Source organism: Mustela nivalis, assembly GCF_964662115.1.
Source record: "Mustela nivalis genome assembly, chromosome: 1".
Taxonomy (NCBI): domain Eukaryota; kingdom Metazoa; phylum Chordata; class Mammalia; order Carnivora; family Mustelidae; genus Mustela; species Mustela nivalis.
This window is the reverse complement of record NC_139020.1, coordinates 92,745,763-92,761,023: the sequence shown is the minus strand read 5'-3', so window position 1 is coordinate 92,761,023 and position 15,261 is coordinate 92,745,763. Positions and strand designations below refer to the sequence as shown.

The window sequence follows — 15,261 nt, the reverse complement described above, 5'->3', positions numbered from 1 at the left end:
TTCTCTGCTTTTTTCTCACACTTAAAAATGTACATAAAACAGTAGTTGTTAATGGTTGTCAGAGGCTGGGTGTGGGCAGAGGGGACTGACCACAAGGAGGCAGGAGGAAACTTTTGGAATGGGGCAAATACTGTTTATCTTGATTATAGTGATAGTTACATAACTGTCTATGTTTTTCAAAACTCACAGAGCTAAGAAGGGTAAATTCTACTTTGTATGAATTATAACTTACTAAACCCGAGGTTAAAAAAAGAGCAAGAGTTAAGATTAAAAGAATAAAGCATATGAAACATTTAATGCCCTACCCACTCACATAAATGCTAGCCATCATTCTGGTAACACTAGACAGGGAAAAGTTAGGAGGTCTAAGGAAAAGCTGAATGGACTTATGAACCAGGGTTCTAATTTAACTCTTTCAAATATTAGCTACAGGCTGAATTCGGTTTATGAGAGTTCCTTTGCTTCTTACAGAGGTTAAACTCCGTATGTGTGAAATATCTGCCCAAACCGGAGAGCCACACAGTAATGTGAGAAAGGGGACTGACTCTTCATGAGACAGCAATTCAGAATTACAGGACCCCATACGCCGGGGAGTGTAGGTCACCTCTCCAAAGAAGAATGCAGTGCATTGTGAAATGGAACATAAAGGAGCACATTTCTTTTAAGAACCTTGGTCCTTAATCCTAGTCAAGTCTCTATCGGTTCCTGGTCGACTATGAAGACAACCCAACTGCTCTAATGGAGTATGAACATACCTAAAACTCACAGAAATGCCATTGCCGAGAGGAAAGAAGAGCCAAATTTATCGGAACTGAACTGGTCTGAGTTTCTGGACGCGACTACAGGGTAGGAGTCGGACACCCATTCACGTCCACAGTTCCACAACAGACTCGTGTGAGGAATGGGCTGGGTCATTTCACGCTGCTGTTTGGTTCGGGGATGTCTCAGCAGTTCCCACCCCCCAGGGCCCTGCTGACCCCGCCCAGGCACCCACCGGCAGTTACTGCCAGAATTTCATGGATGGCTGGGGCTGAGCCGGTAATAAAATACTGCACTTGGTCTCTTCCTCCAGGAGCAAGTGTAGTTTCAAACACCAACCTGGGCCAGAAGTTCGACCCCAAAGTTCCCTCCATAAACCCCGCGGGACACCCACTGAATTCGCGTGCCTCGCACGTCCTGACAACAGTCACGCGACAACCACCACGCACCTGAAGGCAAGGGCCACCAAGAGCGCGGTTTGCTTCTAGCTAACTTCGACTGGGACCCTGGCGCAACGAACCCAAAAGTTTGAGGTACAAGCTTACTTACCTTTGAGTTCACCCTCCGCAACCGCACTCCAGAAAGCGTTCTTCACGCCGGAAGTGCATTAATCCGCAGCACGTGGGGTTGCCAGGGCGCGCTTCACGTGACTGGGCGGGGCCTCGGGAACGTTGTAACCAATGGTAGCCCGAGGAGGCGGTGCCTGTGACGCGCCCGGACCTATCCCGGAAGTGGGGCTGAGGTGGGGGCGGGAAAGGGCGGGGAGGCCGGGGTGTGGAAAGTGTGGCGGCCCCGCCCCGTCTCTTGGAACTGCGGGGGCCGCCACCGCTGCTGCCGCTGCAGCTGTAGGGGACCGGCGCCAGTGCGCAGGCGAAAGGATCTCTTTCCCTGCTGAAAGGTGAAGACAGGGGGAAAGCTGGGGGGCCGGGACCAGCGCTAGGCAGAGTCGGAGAAGGCGGCCGGAGAAGGCGGCGGGCACCGAGTCCTGAACTAGGGAAGGAGGAAGGAAGGATGGCTGGGGGAACGGAGGCGAGCGCGGGACCTGCTAGGGCTCAGGCCCATGCGGGGCCCGGCCCCGCCGGCCCGGGGATGCCGGCAGGACAAGGGGGCTCCTGAGAGGCCGGGGCGACGGCACGGCAGGCTGGAGGGCGGAATGCAAGCCCGCTGCCAGAGGGCCAGGTGCTTTTGGCTAGGTCCCGTTATCCCCATCCTTCGCGGGGACGTGCGGCCTGGGCTGGGTCCCCCGCAGTGGGATCAGGGCGGCGGCGGAGGGCCGGGTGGCGCGGCGCGATGCGGGAAGGTCGCCGGCTTCTCTTGCGGTGGGACAATGGGGGCCGGGATTTGCTGCCCCCAGCGCGGGTGAGTGCCCAGGGCGGGTATCCCCCCACCCCCAGCGAGCTCATCTGCGACTTCCTTCCCCATCTCCCCACTTCTCCAGCAATGGTTGGAAAAGTTTATAGAGGCCGGAGTTAGAACGTGCCCACTCTTCTTGGGTGGGTGTTCTATAAATGAAAAAAATCTTGATCCATGATGCTTGGAACGTAACCTGTCCGAGATGCGATGTTTCTCTGCCTGCGTTCCCGTTGTTCAAAAGCAAACAAACTTTTTGCGTAGTTCCCTCGGAAAAGCTACCATCTCCCCAACCCACCATGGCGGATGAAATTGATTTCACTACTGGAGATGCTGGAGCTTCCAGCACTTACCCTATGCAGTGCTCGGCCCTGCGCAAAAACGGCTTCGTGGTTCTCAAAGGACGACCATGCAAAATAGTGGAGATGTCAACTTCCAAAACTGGAAAGCACGGTCATGCCAAGGTAAGTGCCCTTCCAGATCTCTCTTTGCGTTGGGATTTTGATCATTTGTGTTCCAGTACGGAACACGAGAGTTCCATATTTATAACTTTGCAATAATTACATTTTCTTCCTACCACAATTTGGGGGTGACCAGCTATTGCTTTGAACACTGAAAGGTAGCATTTCCTTTTTGGGCCTTTACAATGTTTCATTAGCTGATAACTGAAACTTTCCTGAATCCTAGTGACTTAGAATATCTGTTCAGTTTATAGATGAGAAATCCTGTTCTAACATTAACTTCATTTCTCTTATGCACTCTTATAATTGAATTACTGGTCTGTATATGATCCTGGGTTTCCATATGTCACGAAAGTGTTTAGTTGTTCACTGCTTCTCAATTCTATGACCACTGCATTTTACTTTTAAGAAAATAAAATTAGATGACCTTGGAAGGAGAAAGAATCTGTCATAATCAGCTTTGGTATTGTGCTGTGTGTATGTAATGAGTGATATACTTGGCAAAGATTACAGGTTTCCTGTTCTCCCTTCTTTGTTAGGTTCACCTTGTTGGAATTGATATTTTTACCGGCAAAAAATATGAAGATATTTGCCCTTCTACTCACAACATGGATGTTCCAAATATTAAGAGAAATGATTATCAAGTGAGTACTAACTTTCTTTAAAATGATGCTTTGTTTCTTAAAGTTGCAAATACATTCTATCAACTGTAATTTAACAAAAGCTGGTAGTAGTTTTGTAGATTTTTCTAACCAAATATTAGGCACTACCTATCTTAGAAATTGGAAAGATAGTGATAGTTATCACTTGTACCTTATCTAGAATTGTGGTTAATTTGCTATTTTTTAAAAAATATTTTTGCATTTTTAGTTGAACATGTCTCAGACCACATGACTGCATATTGTGACTGAATAAGGTCAATGTTTAGCTACTATTGTTTTTGTTGTAAAATACTGCCAATTTAGATAACTCCCTCCCCAATGTTTTATTTCTTTTCACTTCTCAAACCTAAGATTTTTTTTTTAAGATTTATTTATTTGACAGAGATCACAAGTAAGTAGGGGGGTGGGAGGGGGAAACAGGCTCCCTGCTGAGCAGAGAGCCCAATGCAGAACTCGATCCCAGGACCCTAGGATCATGACCTGAGCTGAAGGCAGAGGCTTAACCCACTGAGCCACCCAGGCACCCCTCAAACCTAAGATTTTTAAGAAATCATTGGAATTCATGTTCCACCACCCAAGTTTGTGTATTAATCAATATAAGTCAGAATTTGGTATTCTTTTTTTTTTTTTGGAATAAAAATAATTTTTTAAAATTTATTTTTAATTTATTTTCAGCATAACAGTATTCATTATTTTTGCACCACCCCCAGTGCTCCATGCAATCCGTGCCCCAACGGTTCCCCCAACCTCCCACCCCACCGCCACTTCTTCTTAAATAGGAAGTAAGTTGAAAGCCATTAATATAAAGAAAGTACATGGCCGCTGCATATGGTAAAGAACATGCAAAACTATGTAATTGTTTTATTTACATTTAGTGACCATGCTGTGACCTTTGGTTAAATTATAGGTATATACTTCCAACTTTTAGCTCCAGTTATGCATTTGGATAGGTCATGTTTAATGATAGCATTTTGTTGTTTTGGAATATTGGTGGTAACCAACCATTGACCTCATAGGATGTGGGAGCTCAGATTAATCATAACTAAAGTCTGTCTTGTAAGTCTTCAATCTCACTGTCAAGGATACATTTATAGAACTCTTTTCTGTTCATTTTACACAGTGAAAAATACAAGTGTGACACTTAGAGTTTTTTGTTCATTTTAAACTGATTTCTTACTACACCTTTTATTGTGTTGCATAATCTTTAGAGCATGCTACCATCAACTACAATTAACATATGATTTCCTTTTACTCTTTGTCCACATGTAAAAATATTTTTACATAGTTTTAGTCTAGTAAGCAGTTTTATATTTTTACTTTCCCTCTTATAAATGTTTTCAAGGTTGTTTGGAGTCTTTGTAGAAATTTGAATTGTCTTATTACAATAATAGCATATGGGGTTTTTTTTCATCAGGTAATATGGGTTTGGATCTAGTTCTGTCACTTTCTAGCTGAATGACCTTGGAAAAATTACACAATCTCTCTGAGCCTCAGTTTTCTTTTCTACAAAGTAAGGATAATGTAAGGATTAAATGAGAAAATGTATCCCATAATTACCTCATCAGTAGATATGTACCAAAAAGTAGTTCTATTCTGCTCCCCCTTTCCTTGTATAAATATTCCATCTAATCATTTTATTATACTTGGAGCACCTTATTTAGACATGGCTTATAGTGGGTGTTCAATAAACTTTTGTTAAATGCATATGGGAGTATTCATTAAAGTAAGTATAATGCAGCTAAGGCTAAGCATAGAGTTTTCTTTTGCCAAAAATGGATTTCTCTTTTCATCCCTAACATGTGAATGCTTTGAATATTCAATATTCATTGTATACATTAATATGCATTCACTATAGAATGCTTTTGCCTTTGAGTGTTTCAGAAAGATAGTATCAGTAATTTATCACTAATTACTACTATGATCAAATTAATCAGTCATTGATTGGACCTCAAGATTTAACATAAAGGAAAAATTTGGTTTGGGTTTTATTTGGGAATATAGTAGGCTCTAGGGGAATGAGGTAAGTGAGCACAAGATTTTAAATAAAAACAGGACTACTGACAATGTCAAGCCACATAGGAACCTTAGGCAAAAAGGAAAAATCAGTAATTCAAATTCTGTCTTATTTAAATTTTGAAATTGTGTTCATCATGGAATTTTTGCATTAATTCTAATTTTAAAATGTTTGATCACTGAAAAGTTTTTCTGTTGCCACCTTAAATTTTGTACACAAAATTAGTGCCTCACTTGCCTTATCCTGTCTCAACCTTTGGTATGTAATCTACACTGTATCATGGATAAAAGAATGACTCAAGCCAGACAGGCTGGGTCCAAATCCTTACTTTAACACTTAAGAATTATATGAACTTACGTGGCAAGTTACTTAACCTCTTGCCTGTTTTTCTCTATTTATAAAATGAGGATAAGAATAATAAACTCCTCGGGACACCTGGGTGGCTCAGTTGGTTAAGCAGCTGCCTTCGGCTCAGGTCATGATCCCAGCGTCCTGGGATCGAGTCCCACATCGGGCTCCTTGCTCTGCGGGGAGCCTGCTTCTCCCTCTGACTCTGCCTGCCACTCTGTCTGCCTATGCTCGCTCTCGCTCGCTCTCTCTCTGACAAATAAATAAATAAAATCTTTAAAAATAAAAATAAAAAAAAAATAATAAGCTCCTCAAGGGATCATTGTGAGGTTTAGTTAGTTAACACTTAGAGCAGTGCCTTGTACAGTAAGTACTCAGTAAGCACATCCCTTTGTTATCAAGTCAACATATAATACTTATTTCTGTTCATTTAAAAAATTGAGCTCTGTGAGTCTTTTCAGTTATATTTATTGTGCTGTGGTGGTCTTCATGAACCTATCCACACTGAATAAATATAAGGTATAAACCTGAACTTGGGAGGAAAAAGCTTCTATCGAAGACAATATTGGAACAATTGGCAAGTTTGAGTGGACTATATATTAAATAATATTTTAGCAATACTACATTTTTTAATTTTGCAAAATAAGCTGATTAAATAAGAGTTTGCTTTCTTAGGAAAACACACGGAAGTATTAATCGCTAAAGAGTTGTGATGTTTGAACATACTCTCAAATGGTTCGGTAAAAAGAAGAAAAGAATAAGAATGTATACTGTATGTATTTTATGTATTCCTATACCCAGAAAGAGAAAAAATGCACATGTAGTTAAATGTTAATAGTGGACAAGTCTGAGGGAAAAATATGGGAATTTGATTTTGTAACTTTTTGGTATATCTGAAAATTTATAATTTATATAGAAAGATAAAATAATTTTCATTAATTAATTCTATTTTTCTATAGTTTCGTTTTATTTTTGAAAACTTTAATTTTATTTCACATAATTTATTTTAATAAGATGTTTAATTTTTAAAATGTTTTACTAGATGTTTTATAATGTCTATACATTTTTTATTTGAAATGCTTTTTATTTCATCACACATTTTAACTTCTGAATTCTTAACTCTTTAGAAATAAAAACCACCATTATATAAATAAATACTGAGTATCAGTATTATTATTTGGCTTTTATGTTTTAGTCACTAATGACAGTGGAAACTTTAATTCTTAAAATAGACAAATTCTACTTCAGGGAATTGCTAAAAGGGCCTAAATCAAAAATCTACCTTGTAAGCCTGTGGCTAATTGTTTAAAATTATATAGTAAATGATCTGGGAAAACTGGACAACCACATGCAAAAGAATGAAATTAGACTATCATACATCATACACAAAAATTAACTCAAAATGGGTTAAAGACTTGAATATAAGACCTGAAACCACAAAACTAGAAGAAAATGTTGGTGGCAAGCTTCCTGACATTGGCCCTGGCATTAAGTTTTTGGATCTGACACCAAAAGCAAGGCAGCAAAAGCAAAAATAAACAAGTGGGACTACCTCAAACTAAGAAACTTCTGTAAGAAACTTTCTGCAAAGGAAACCATCAAGATGAAAGGGCAATCTACTGAATGGGAGAAAATATTTGCAAAGCGCATATCCAATAATATCCAAAATACATAAAGAATTCAACTCAGTGGGAGGAAAAAAACCCAAAAAACAAAAAACCCAAGCAATTTGATTTAAAAATGGGCAGAGGATTTAAATAGACATTTTTCTGAAGAAGAGATACAAATGGCCAACAGGTATAGGAGAAGAAGTTCAAAATCACTAATTGCCAGGGAAATTCAAATTAAAATCACAATGAGATATTACCTCTACCTGTTAGAATGGCCATTATCAAAAAGACAAAAAGTAACAAGTGTTGGAGAAGATTTGGAGAAAAGGAACCTTCATGCACTGTTTCTGGAAATATAAATTGGTACATCCACTATTGAAAACAATATGGAGGTTCTTCAAAAAATAAAAGTAGAACTACCATATGAACCTCGTATACCACTTCTGGGTATTTATATAAAGAAAATGTAGGGGTGCCTGGGTGGCTCAGTGGGTTAAAGCCTCTGCCTTCGGCTCAGGTCATGGTCCCAGGGTCCTGGGATCCAGCCCCGCATCAGGCTCTCTGCTCCGCGGGGAGCTTGCTTCCTCCTCTCTCTCTCTCTCTGCCTGCCTCTCTGCCTACTTGTGATCTCAGTCTGTCAAATGAATAAATAAAATATTTTTTTAAAAAAAGAAGGAAAATGTAAACACTAATTTCAAAAGATAGATGCAACCAGATGATCATTGCAGCAATATTTACAAGTCAAGGTATGGAAACAATCTAAATGTCCATTAATGGACAAATGGATAAAGAAGATGTCATATATATATACACAAGGGACTACTACTCAGCCATAAAAATGTTGGGAAATGTTGACATTTGCAACAGCCTGGATGGATCTTGAATATATTATGCAAACTGAAATAAGAGAGAGAAAAGTAGTATATGATTTCACTTACATGTGAAATTAAAAAACAAATGAACAAGAACAAAACAAAACTACAGAGAAGATTAGTAGTTGGTTATTAAAAAGGAAGGGGTGGGAGATGAGCAAAATGGGTAAAGTGGGTCAATTGTACGGTGACAGATGGTAACTAGACTTATTGTAGTGATCACTTTGTAGTATATACAAAGATTGGTATGATCAAGAAAAACCACACTTCTGCTTCAACCTCGTGTCCCATTCCTTTACCAACCACCTTACATATGTTTGAGTGACATAAAGATGAGTTAAAAGTATTTGTGGTTGCTTGTAGGATGGTTTTTATGTTTTTGAGATTTTAGACATGCACAAAAGCTGAAATCTCTTGTTGAGAGTCATAGCCAGATTTGGTAGTGCCATTGAAGAGAGCTTTGAAATCTATCTCTGTGGTATGCTTGTGTTATATCATAGTAGTTACAGGAAGGTAAGTGTCATATCTTTGACCCCTTTTGTGTTTGTCAATGATAGCATCTTGAATTCTAAACAACTGCCTTTTATAAAATCTGTTAAAAATACAGGAATACTGATGGTGTATATGCTTTGAGAATAAATGAGTACAGCCTATTTCCTCATTCCTAGAATTAAAAAAAAATTGAGTGATATCAGAATTGCCCTTTCGAAGGTTAGACTGGGTTTGTCTCATTAATGTCATCAACATTCGTGTTTGTCTTTAAAAAAATCTGATGTTTTTAATAGTAAACTAAACACCCAAAAGTTTTCCACCAAAGTTTGTCATAATCAAGTTATAAAACACATTGTAATCATAGAAAACAAAAATTAACTTTATCTGCATGAATGGGAAAACAGTTAAATCAGTTACAATCTATCTATACAGTTGTGAAGTGATTAAAGAGACTAAGGTAGTTTCTTAGTTTCCAATTTGGAAAGATTTCCTCCCTTCCCTCCCCATGTCTGAACCCTAGGTAGGGCTAGAGAGCAGGGCAGCCCCTTGGATAATGTAGCAACATTAGGTGCATCTTCTCAATGGAGCTGTTGTAGAAGGTGTCAACGTCTTGAAGAGTCCTCTTGTCATCTTCTGTCACCATGTTGATGGCCATAAGCCAAGAGCCAAATCATCCACCACAACCAATTCTATAGTTTTCCCCTTTGGGGGGAAAGTCATAGTTGTGACTAAAGAAACCTGCTATCCATTGATGCCTCTGGTCTAGTATGAAGGAAGAGGATAGCTTCAGCATGTGAATGAGAAGAGAGCACAATCTATCCAGAAGGGATTGAAGTATATGTGTAGGCAGCCAAAGGAAAGCAAAGGAAACAAACATCCCTTCTCCCCCAACAACCTAAGGCATGCCAGATTTTATTCCAAGTTGCTACGTTCCTGGAGAGGGACACAAGCAGGCCCCTTGGAAAGGGAATCACTTTAGATTCCCTTTTATTTTTTTTTTTTTAAGCAGCTATATTTGTATTGTGTACATAAATGTGAATTCTTTAGGACATACTATATATAGATTTGGGGGTATGCAGGAAGAAGTGAACTTGCATTTTTAGTCTCTACAGCTCTTCTACTTTTGTATGTTCAGCATTTTTAAGCTCTAAGAGTATATTAATGTGTTACTCTGTACCTATACAAATTAATGTGGATTGCAACTTAACTATGTAAATATTACAAAGAGTGAATATAATCTAATCAGTGCAAATTGTATAATTTATTTTAATAGCTAATATGCATTCAGGATGGTTACCTTTCCCTGCTGACAGAAACTGGTGAAGTTCGTGAGGATCTTAAGCTGCCAGAAGGTGAACTAGGTAAAGAAATAGAAGGAAAATACAATGCAGGTGAAGATGTACAGGTAAAGACCTATGGGGAGATTGCTTTTTATAAAGACTTCGGCCTAATCTAGTTAGCAAAATATGCCAACTATGAAATACAGTTCTTAAATACTGCCGAAATGGAAAATGATCTCTGTAAGAGTTTTCCTGTGATACCCTTAAAGACCCATTACCAAAGAAAGTATTAAAGTTCACCTTTTGCTAGGTAGACACTGCCAACCCCAAATTTGTTTTGAAGATCAGCATCGGCACTATTAAGAATGAGAAAAGTATTATGGGAATGCTAAAGCATGAAGATGATTTACCCCATCTTTGTTATAACTCTCAGAAGTATAACATCTACTGAATATTGAGGCAATTACAGCTCTTTTCTCCCTATTCCCTGGAATTTATCTTAAAACCACAATTTGAGAAATTTTGCTTTGGAAATCTGTGAAGGAAGTTGATTATCTAGTCTTGGGATGCTTCTTTCCAAAATCAGTGTGTATAAAATATCTGTAAATATCCTGTATGTAATAAGTAAAATATATCTTATAGAGTATTGCCTTCTGAATAACTTTTTGCCTGCATTTTTCCATTCTAGGTGTCTGTTATGTGTGCAATGAGTGAAGAATATGCTGTAGCCATAAAGCCCTGCAAATAAATGGGACCATCAGGCATGAGCAAAATGTTTAGGTCTGGATCAACCACAGATCTAAAGTTTGGTTCTAAGTTGTCACCAAAGCTATTGCCTTCATAAGCAACCTCATTTCTTTTTTAATTGTTTTGAAATTATACTGAGTTAGTTTTACAGGTGTTTGGTAATTTAAAAGAATCAAGATGTAAAATTCTGGTTTTTTTAGTTTTGTAGGTGTCTCCCCTATACCTTTCCTGTGGTTTTCAGTGAGTCCAAGAAACAGATAAGATGGCTTCAGCAGATATGATTTGTCTGAGCAAATCATTCCTGAATTTTAGTTGATAAACCAGGGTTTTAAATCAGACAATGTAGCATCTAGTGGTATTGAAGTACCACATTTAAGTTGAATTGTTCTGCATTAATTTCAGACTTATAGAATAAGTAGATTATGTATTGGAATTGTCACAGCTTCAGCCCGTGTTTGGCAGGCACAAATCCTTAAACAGAAATCATGTTATTGAAAAGTGTCGGTTATCTTGGTAGGCATGTGCAGCCACCTGTATTACCTCAGTCATACTTTTCTTTGCCAAATTGTTGGAGGACTAAACATAACCTATATAGTGATTTGATACCTGCTAGTGGTTGACAAAGAGGCATTGAACTGTCTGGTGACTATTATTAACCAGTCAGATTATAAAGGAGTCTGCAAGGAACAGTGGCACAGTGAGTTGGTTAGAGCTCCAGGTCTTTACTGGAGGCCTGTGTAATCAGCATAAAAATAGGAAGTTTCTTTCTAGTTATGTTTTTGCTTTTTCCTTTTGTTCTCTCTCTGTATTTAAAGGAGTGACCTGCTTTATAGGACATTATACAGTGCTTTTTTTCAATTATGTTAAATAAATTGTTGTTATTTATAGTAGTCACTCCTTTCCAACCATTTTTAAGGAGTTTTTTTTTTGACATTAAAATATTTAATTGTCAGACAAAAACTGGAAATTCTTACTTTAAATTGGTTTGGAACATTTATGTACATTTTTTCTAAAGTGAAATGAAAGTAAATCATGGAAGAAGAGTTATTTTATACGATAATTATTTTACTTATTTTAAGAAGTACATGTATTTTTTTCTTCTGATTGTTATTTACTTAATTCAGTTACTGGTATGAAACATAACTAGGAAAGAATTCTACAAACCAAATTATTTTAAAAACTGTTTTAGGTGAGTCAGCTACATTTCTCTTTAGTCTTTTGGACTGTGTATATCTTATTTCCAGGATTCTAGACATGGGTTTGTGAGGACCTTTGACTTAATAACAATCATATTGAAATGAAACTTAGAACAAAATCACTTCTTTACTAATACCTTCATTCTCTAAGACTGAATATGAAACCGTTCCCATCATCCCTTGCCCTCTGGAAGGCCTTTGTTTCTATCATCTAGAGGAAAACATACATGATGCTGTAACTCATCTAATCAGTGACTGAATATAGCATTAGGAATAGAAGATCCCAAAGGTTTCAGTTACTTAATTTGTGCACATTTTTAAATCTTGTATTGGCTTCAGCAAACCCATTTGGATAGGAAATAAGATACTTTAAGAGAAATGCAAGGAGAATTCTAAAGCACAAGAAATACTGAGGTTGTATTTAATCATTTTAGTGTAACATTTTAGCTTTTTCCTATCTAAAGCACAATTAGGAACTAGGCTAAATTCTTTCCAGTATTCCATTTAAGTATCTACTATATTCTGCTCTAGTTTTTTAGTACTCTGTACCATGTGTTTTACTTGTTGCTGGTTAGTATTGTTACCCACAGGAATCCCAGGAAGTTCTCAATCTGTGCTGCTTGCTGGTCACTCATATGACCCCAGTTAACCATATTAGTGTTCTGGTTTACTATTAATTCTGGATTAGCATGCCCTTGTTGTTCCTAACTTGTCAAACTTCACATAAATACATTTCCAGTTGTGAGGTAAGCATATATAAATTATAATAATGCATCTCTTATCTTCCTACCTTGAATGGCAAAAGCTATTTATGCATAAATATTTTAAGTACAATAATGAAGTGTAAATACTCTTCTAACATATAATTATAAGTATAGATTTTAAAGATACGGGACTGTTTATTTTCACATAAGTCAATATATGTTTCTCTAGAACAAAATATTTCATTTAGTAAAGCTTTATAAATTATATTAAAAAGGAAGCAGGTAAACATATTTTTTAACATAGAACAGAAGTGACTTCATTCTTTTTTGACATCAGAAATATTAAAAGTTGACTCTTAGTATTTGTTGTACTTTTTTGTAGCAAATGTTAAATATCACAGGTTACCATGTATAGAATGTAGACTGTCCTGTTACTAGATTATACAATGATAAATCATTTTTGTCTGCAGGCATTTCACCAATTTATATACAATATTAACAAGTGAAATATTTGTTTCTTTCTAGAGCAACTTTTATTTCTACTGTGAAGACTTTGTTATATCTTATTTGCTACTACAAAGTTGTATACCCTCTGAAATAGATCAAGTCATTGCTACTTTGACTTATAGCATTTGCATCATCAACATAATATGATGTTTCTTTCACTCTCCCCTCCAAGGGCTGTCTGTCACTTGAAATCGTTGCTAACCAAGCTCTTGAATCCGTTACCATTTATGGTACAAAATACTGTACCAATGCTTTATAACGATTACCAAAACTCTCCTGCAGCCAGAGCATGATATCTTTAATAGGAGATGCTATCATAAAATGTTTAGGTTATAAAATTTGGGGACACAATTTTTCATTATAGCACAACATGAGTGTGTGCATATGCACACATAGCTTTGTATGTTTGTTCTTTTTACAAAATCCTTCCAACTCTTAAAAGTACTGTAGTCTGGTAGTGCCTCAAATGTTGGTAACTTTTTTTTTTAATTTACAACTTTTCCAGAATTTGTTTTGTAACTAAAGTTTCTCAATTAGATTATTTCTAGTTGAGCTGTAATTTGAATGCATTGTTCTCAGGGCTGTTTGTGCTAAGAGCTGAAGTTGCATTATTTTAAAGCTAACTGCCTGAAAATATATTGCAAAAACTTCCCAAATTATAATACAATGATACATGCAAATAGAAAAATCCTTAACATCAATATACTTAACCTATATGCTAAGTATTAAAGAAAAAAAATGGGAGAACTGGTCACATCTATACTGGAATCTTGCCATATTTTTTTCATTTTGGAATAGAATTTGATAGTCTTATCTTAGAACCCAAACCTTAATGATATACCTGAAAGCATTCCTTTGGCATGGACCCCAAAGATAGTTTTTAGAGCCAGAGAAAGATGTAGTGGCTCTCAAACATATTTAAGGACAACAGATCAAAAATTCATAATGCTCTTTTGTGTACATGAAAATGTTTACATACTGAATTCTATAGTATGAACTGGAAACAAATTTACTATGAGAAAATGTGGCTCTTAGGCAAAATAAGAGCAAACTATAAGCATATTTCCATAAACCATGTGTTATATTGAACTGATCAACAGATTAAAATTTTCTAACTTAGGCATAATATTTTATAGTTTTTAAGTCTTTTTTTCCTCCTAGCATTCAGACAAGTAATAGACAACAAAGGCTATGAAAAATTTATTGTGGAAAAAAATCTTAAAATTGAGGAAATTCAATCTGTTAACTTTATTCTATTAAATTTTTTTTCCCTGAATTGGATATATGGCATCATTATTTGATTTTAGCAGGGAACATTTGGATTTAGCTTATGGAACACAGATGTTCTGTGAGAACATGACTTGAAGTCACTGTATAATTTAATGTTTCCCCATTCAGTATACATCTAGACATCAACTTAACTACCAAGTGAGGTCAAGTGCCTGAAAAGTGCTGCTACATCTAATTAGCTAGTTTTCCTTATGTCAAAGATGCATCTTATAGCAATGCATATGAGGCTTTCACCTACTAGAAATATACTTGTTGCCAAACTTTACCAACCACCACTATTCCTCTCGCCTTAGAATTGGGTAAAACCCATTTTACAATTGAGAGAGAGAGGTTCTTTTATTTATATGAAGAAGTCCCTAACACTATTTCTTGGTATTGGTAGATTTAGATTTAATCTTAGTTTGAGACTATATTTTTTAAAAACTCTGGATGCTAAACTATATTCAGTGATGACTGTACAGCTTGTCGTGAGTCATAGTTATGATCTTTCTTGAGAGGAATTCTTTATTATGGTTAATACCTACTATAAATAAGCACTCTTGTGCTTGTTATAAAATATAATGCAAATACTAGTTCTATGCTAGAACAATGAAAATGACTAGTTCCATACTATTATGTACTTGTGTTCTCCTCTCCAAAAGGGAAATAGTTGAAATGGCATTGTCCAATCCAGTGGCACGATATTAATAACACACTTGGTTTTAGGTATAGGAGAATTCTTGCTTTTATCTACAGAGACTCATGTTTTAGCTAAAAATTTAAAATCGTAACATCTGTAGTATGGATATTATAATTGTGCATTTTACATTTCAGAAATGGGTAAAATTCAAATGTTGTCTTTGGCTATACGAAAATATTGAAATCCTTTACATTATAGATAATGAACATCAATTGTAACTTTTTGTTACATTAGATATATTTGTCTGATAACTTCATCAGTTATATTAAATAAAAATAAAGTCAACTTAA

At 36.8% G+C, this 15,261-nt stretch overlaps 1 protein-coding gene across 4 annotated transcripts; it reads left to right on the top strand.

Annotated features, from left to right (window-relative positions):
• The first annotated feature begins 1,486 nt into the window (after nucleotides 1-1,486).
• Nucleotides 1,487-15,261, top strand: EIF5A2 (eukaryotic translation initiation factor 5A2). Of its 4 annotated transcripts, none has more exons than XM_082744315.1 (5): nucleotides 1,487-1,657; nucleotides 2,374-2,573; nucleotides 3,110-3,214; nucleotides 9,842-9,973; nucleotides 10,537-15,261. In XM_082744315.1, exons 2-5 carry the CDS (start codon nucleotides 2,409-2,411, stop codon nucleotides 10,594-10,596), a joined length of 462 nt encoding a protein of 153 aa, XP_082600441.1. In that variant the 5' UTR covers nucleotides 1,487-1,657; nucleotides 2,374-2,408; the 3' UTR covers nucleotides 10,597-15,261. The 4 variants fall into 4 exon arrangements, with proteins under 4 accessions (XP_082600441.1, XP_082600444.1, XP_082600443.1 ...); XM_082744318.1 differs by having other exon boundaries at nucleotides 1,501-1,657; nucleotides 2,198-2,573; nucleotides 9,842-9,929; XM_082744317.1 differs by having other exon boundaries at nucleotides 1,516-1,657; nucleotides 9,842-9,929.